Genomic DNA, 6,808 nt, shown 5'->3' with positions numbered 1-6,808 from the left:
TTTATCGGGAAACAACTTTCTTAGTAAAAAAATGGGAGGTGATATTTTCACGGATCTTTTTGATACACCCACTGAATTTTAAATAAAATGGCAATTATGCCCATAATATATATTTAGAATATAATTAATTATTCAAAGGAACGGGATAATTTGTAGCAAAACAATTAAAGTATAATACGTCCATGTTGGTCCTTCTCCGATGTTGCAATCTTCACCACAATCTACCACAAATCTCTGATTCTTGTTTACGACAATCTTTAGCTTGCAACTCCTTCCAACTCTACTCAACTTGTTGATCGTCCCGTTGAACCACAATCTCCGACAGAGTCATGTATTCCACCACCAGCATTCTCACTGAATACCCTCCGCTGTTCCAATTCCTCATTTCAGATTGTCTGTACAGAAAAATGAAGATAGTTATGAAGAGGGAAAGAAAACTTACACCGATGGGCTGAAAACGATGAAGGGGAACTGGTTATCGTCGACGTATGGAACGGTGATGGTAAGCATGAGGCCTACACTTGTGAGGCTGATACAAGTGCAAAACGTGACCAATGTATTTGCCCTCTGCTCGGATTCAATTTCAAACCTATTGCAAATTACATCAAATCGAAGATTACATTGAAAAGAAAACCATCATAAACTCGAAGAAATTCATATTCTGGTGATGAATTATGTGATTATTTCTCCTTTACCCAACACTAAGAAATTGTTCCGAGTGAAAAAGGAAAGATTGTCTCCGAGAATCTGTTTAGGTGCATTTTCTTTCCTTCCTTTTGTTCCTCTACGAATGTATATTGAACCACCTGAAAGAATTTCTCCGGCTACTGTTACAGTCTCATGAAGCTTCGTAATATAGCCGACAACGGCATACACAAGCATAAACAAAGGGTTGTCAACGACGATTGTTTACAACCTCGTAAAGCGATGTGTAGATCTCAAGTGGATGTCGTCACCTCTTCTATATTAAAACCCCATGGCTGATAATGGAGATTGAGAGCTTTCTCGTGTTTTTCAATTTAGGTGGGAGATTAAGAGATTTGATAAAAGAATTGTTTTTTTTAGTAAGTGCCTAAGTGCTCCGATTATTGAGAGACGGTTGATTAACCTTTAAAACAATTAATTATTTAATTACATTCTAAGGGGCATAGTTGTCATTTTCCTTGTAATTTCGTGGATGTATCAAAAACTGTCTTGGAAATATCAGCACCCTAAAAAAATATATCATAATTAGCATTCCCAGAGCCCCCATGAATGGAGAATATCACCCAATTCCACAAAGTTTCTCTATTAGTCTTAAGTCTCTACCAACATTTTCCACAAAAAGCAATGTTTTGGGTTTCCATACAATTAACTCCAAGACTACCATTGTCTTTGTCTGCCATAACATCACTCAAATAAATCCATGAGATATTTCTCATATCATTAGTTTTACCCTACAAGAAATTGCCACATATACTCTTTATTGTTTTTAAGATTTCCTCGAAGACTTTATATAAAGAAAAGGAATAAACATCAAGAGTACCCAAGACCGATTCGCATAAGAGAATTCTCTCAACAACAAATAAGGAAGAAGCCTTCCACATAAAAGCTTAGATTCAAGTTTCATGACAACCTATGATCAATTTGAACACTTGGTCATAAAAGATCCACTCGAAAGCCTGGGATATATGAAAGGAAAGGAGCCGGTTATGAAGTTAAATTTTCCTCCCATCTTGTCGAAATTGATCGTCAAAGACCCAAATTCCATGATTATGGATATCTAGAAATTCACATTTAGTCTTTGATGCCAAATAAAAGCATATTAATATACGAGTAAGATTTAAAGCATTAGAGAGTCACAATTTACAAAAATCACATCATCTATGTACTAAAAGTAAGATAAAATAGGACCTATGTAACGCTCCGTTTATTTAAATAAAATAATAAATGTAAGTCCCAGACTGATTTGTGAAGAATTTTAGAAGTTGAGGGTTAAAAGTGTAAGTTCCAAACTAGTTTTGTAAGTATTTATGAAAGCAGGGAGTAATTGGTAATTTATGGGACTTCATTTGAAGAAATTATGGAAGATAGGGGGTTGTTTGGTAATTTCCATACCAAAGTTGTAATGAATTTTAATATTCAGGGTTTAAATTGTAAATTTTGGACTCATTTGAAAGAAAAAAAGGAATGAGGTTCAATTATGTTAATATGGGGATATGCTTTAAGGCACCCGGTATATAAGCTTACCACCTTTGTAACCCTAACCCTAGCGTTCGTGGATTGAGTTGTCACCCTCTTCACCTTGTGACTCCCCAGCTGCCACCTCCCTTATACTTACGATTTCGATCAAACCAGATCGTCATCTGCTGCCGGCGACACTGTGAGCGACAAGGACCAAACGAGATCGGGCTTCGAGTTGTACATAGCAGACCTCTGAGACCGGTCGAACGAAGCAGCAATGGTTAGAGTTTAGAGAAGCTGTCATCCTTGTGGAACCGTAAACCACTAGAAACATCGCTCCTTCGTCGTCTAACGGCTCAACAGCTTCACTACCAGAGACTTCATGTGCACCGGAAAATCATCGAAATTGAGGAATATCGGTGGCGTTTGTCACGTGAGATTCGTGAGCCACCAGAGAGCTTTCAGTGGGATAATCGCTTCTCACTTACACCTTCTTCTTCGTTCTTTTGGTGGCCTGACGTCGTGAACGTCGGCTGAGATCAACGGTGGGTCTTGGCCATCGTTTTTGGGTTCCGGTCATCGCATGCCACTTATAGTGGTTGAGTTAGGGAATGCTTCGGTCTTCAGATTGTATTTGCAAGTATGTGTGGTGTTTACTTGGCTGGGAAACAAGGAACCGTTGCCACCACCGTGAGGTGGCGGCTGTTGTCGCAAGACCACTCCTGTCGCCACTAAGAGGGTGGAGGTGCTCCTGTTCTGGCCAAGACTTATATGTGGGTGTGTTTTCTGTGGAAGTGTTTTGTTTAGTCAGAATCCTCGGGAAGAGCCACCGCCACCACCGTGAGGTGGTAACTGCTACCATGTGTCGCCGCCGGCCGTTATTAGGTTGTCGTCTATGTGTGTTTGTATTAGTGTGTGTGTGTGTGATTATTTGGGCCTTTAGCATTGTAAAATGTAACTGGAAAGAAAAATAATGAAAAGAAACTCAAACCACCACTGTTGGGTGGTGGTTTTCGCCACCGGCCGCAGTGTCGGGTGGCGGTGTGCCTTGTTGGACCGTGACTAATTTGGGACGTTTGGACAAGGGACTAAAACCCTAATAGGCCCAATGAATCCTAATAGGCTGAGTGAAAACCCTAATGGGCCTTGTAAGCCCTAATGGGCCCAATGAAGCCTAATGGGCTAAGTGAAAACCCTAATGGGTCTAATGGACCCTAATTGACCTAAAGCCCCCAACAAATTGATAAATGGGTTAGTATTTGGGTTGGAAAAACCATAATGCCAATAAAACCCTAATTATGGGAATCGTTTGGGACACAGACGAGAATTAATTATTAAACCTAAATAATAATTAATAATCATTGTCAAACTAGCTTAAGCCAATAATGGACTTAATGGATTAAGTCCTTAATAGGTTAAGTAAGAAACACTTAACCCTAATCATCATTTCATGTGAAAGCCCTAATCTCACTCGGGCCTTAAATTGGGCCTTGTTATTGTGCTGTGGCGATTGGACTATTGGTGGGCCATCCAAGAACAAGTTAATGGACCAAAGTAATTAGATGGGCTTTAGGATAAGACCCATATGAGGACTTAGGCCCAATTTGGAAAATTAGGCCATAAATGGGCCATAATTGGACCTTTATGATATTGTGATACTGGGCCATGAGAATTTAATTGGAATAATTGGATTGGATTTAAGGTAAGACCATGTAGTGGTTTGGGCCCAAATTGGAAAATTGGGTCATATGTTGGGCTTTGGCCCATTATTTGACTGTTGGATTTTTGTAGTGTGAGTTGGACCTTGGGCTTGGAACCCAATTATTAATTGGGTATTGTTTGATGTTGACAGTTCGGGGATCTGCCAACCAGCAAATGGAGTTTTATCTGCGGGACTTCAGCAGTGCCGGGTGAGTTATCCTCACTATACTAAGGGGTCTAAGGCACCAAGGTCGGCCCACTGGATTTGATATCCTAATAGTTATTGATATGTTGAGTTTGATTTAGTGATGTATGCCAGTTGATATGCTAGTCGGGTAGACCTGTAGGACTACCTGTGATACTGTATGATTATCTATATGTGCATTAGTTATGATACGTGTCGACATGTTATGTGGGATGGGTTAAGGTTGTACTGCTCCGTGCAGTAGCCAACAAACTTTAGAGTATTCTAGATATGAGCTGAGGGTCGGGCAAGGCATGCCAGACTCATACTGAAGACTCGGGAGCATTCCAGATACGAGATGTCACAACTAGGAATTTTGATGCCTTGTAAACATTGAACAATGATAACAAATGTGAACCAACAATGTGAAAGCATGTATGCTGCTTATTCAATAACAACAAAACTTCCATCAAACACTTTATACAAGCACATCAAATAGTCAACAAAGGATTGGAAACCCTATAAATCCCGGTTTAAGTCCATTTTGGACTAGGATTTTCTTATTGGGCCTAATGGACCGATAAGCTTCCAATTTGACTACTTTGGGCTTAGAACTCTTATATGGGTTCTAATTTGGATTCACTTTCATTTGTTTTAACATTTTGGGCCATATTGGGCCTAGAATGAAATAAAATACCCTAATGGACCTTATTGGGTCACAACAAATTTATATAGCCCTAATGGGTCATAAAAATCATTCCTTGATTTATTTGGGCCGAAAATTACATAATTAAGTCATAATATGGGCTTAAACACAAGAAGCCCAATATTCTTCCTTTCCTTTCTCCTCTTCTCGGCCCAACAACCCAACATGGAAGAAAGTTGACTTTCATTTGCCACCTCTTTATTACCTCTTGGATCTCCATGCAATAACTCATGTTCCCATGTACACATCACTTCACTCACTTCTCCTAACCCTCTCTCTTTTTCCTTCAGCCGAAAGTCTCCCAAACACACACACTTCACAACAAAACTCTCTCTAAATCACTCAAGACTCATCCCTTCTTCTCCATCCAAAAATCTCGAAATTTTGCTTGTGTTTCAAGAGGATTTCACAAGATAATCATCATCCTTTGGTAAGTTTTCACATGTCTAAGTTATAAAACTCCTCTCTCATGTAAGATCACTCATTCTAAACAAGTTTTTGGTGATCATACTCCTAGAAAACTCCTTAAGTTTGAGATCTTCCAAGGAGGCTTGCTAAGATCAAGTTTTCTTCATTTCTTCCTTCTAAACCAAAAACAACAAGCAAAGGTGAGCTTCATACCCCTCTCTTTTCGGTTTCATAAGTTTTATGCGGGAGAATACAAGTAAAATGTGTAGATCTATGTGTATGTGTATGCCATGTATGATTTTATGCATGTATGTGTGATTTTATGTGGTTTTGTGTTGAATATGTAAACAAAAAGGGAAGAAATCTCGAGATCTATGACATAAAAAGTAAAACAAACATGATCTAAGGTTTACCTCGCTAATCAAGCCAAGAACAAAACCCTCTAAGAATTAAAATAGACATATCGTAACATAAAACAAATTTTGGGGCTATAAATGTCAAATAAACAAAAGTTGGGTGAAAGATTGTCATTCACGGTTTTCACAAGGACCAAAATGGTCAAAACAATTAATATAAATGTTTTTATGAACATCATGCTTTTAAAGGACTAGAAATGAAATTTGTGGCTTAATGGGCCAAAATTTTTTGGCTTTTCGGCCCAATGGGTCAAAATTACGAAAAATACAACTTTCAAGGGACTGAGTAGGTAATTTTCTCAAAATAGAGGGTAAAAAGAGTAAAAAAAACCAAATTCAGGGGTTGAAATGATGTATTTTCCAAACAAGGAGGAAAAATGTAAAATTTTTGGATTTTAGACCAAAATTGTAAAAGTTGCAAAAGTTTGGGTTTTAAACCGAAAAAAACTTTTTGGAAGGGCTGAATCTGCTAGAGAATAAACTTTGAGCTAAAAACATCATTTAAACAAGTCTATGATGCAAAAGTGTCAAGAAAATGTTTTAAGGGCTTAAAATGACTTTTCTTTTATATAAAAGACTAAAATTGCTATTTTATAAAAAGAAAGGGGCTAAAAAGGTTAAACAACTATTTTTACACCAATTATTTTATTTATAGATTATTGAGTCAAAAATACTAATCTACGGCTTACAACAAAAACATCGAAAGACAAATACACGTATAACTCCAAAATATAGTTATAAACAAATCGATCGGTCTCGAGTCGATACAAAATAACAATCGTTAAATTGAACTCTCTAGTAGATATGTGATACCTAAGACAAGTAAACATTCGACACTTGGGCTTGAAAGTTTCAAATCATGCTTGTTGGACCTTGAAAGTCCATTAACATGATCTTTGGGCCCAAGGGATAATGATTATATGTTATTGGGCCTTCTATGATCTAATTCCATGTAAAGGGACCTTACATGGCTTCTTAAGTGCTATTGGGCCCTAGTGATCCATTAGTTGTAAGTCCCTAATCTGCCCGTGTATCAGTCAGATCCGTTTGATGGTGCGGAATCCCAATCAAACAGATGATGTCAAATAAAATAGAAGAGAAGGAGAAGAAGAATAATATGAATATATGTATGAATTGATTAGAATGAAGATCCGGATACAATAGATTCATACACACACGTTTCTTTCTCTCTGGACGTAAACTCCTTCTAGTTCATCTATCTATACTCCT

At 37.9% G+C, this 6,808-nt stretch overlaps 1 protein-coding gene across 1 annotated transcript; it reads right to left on the bottom strand.

Annotated features, from left to right (window-relative positions):
* Positions 1–280: 280 nt before the first annotated feature.
* LOC111884214 (protein COFACTOR ASSEMBLY OF COMPLEX C SUBUNIT B CCB1, chloroplastic) lies at positions 281–882 on the bottom strand. Its single transcript, XM_023880531.1, has 3 exons — positions 701–882; positions 443–589; positions 281–395 (listed from the first exon to the last, which is right to left on the bottom strand). Exons 1-3 carry the CDS (start codon positions 880–882, stop codon positions 281–283), a joined length of 444 nt encoding a protein of 147 aa, XP_023736299.1.
* Between the last annotated feature and the right edge of the window lie 5,926 nt (positions 883–6,808).

This window comes from Lactuca sativa, chromosome 8, assembly GCF_002870075.4.
Source record: "Lactuca sativa cultivar Salinas chromosome 8, Lsat_Salinas_v11, whole genome shotgun sequence".
NCBI classification, from domain to species: domain Eukaryota; kingdom Viridiplantae; phylum Streptophyta; class Magnoliopsida; order Asterales; family Asteraceae; genus Lactuca; species Lactuca sativa.
This window is presented reverse-complemented; position numbering and strand designations above follow the sequence as displayed.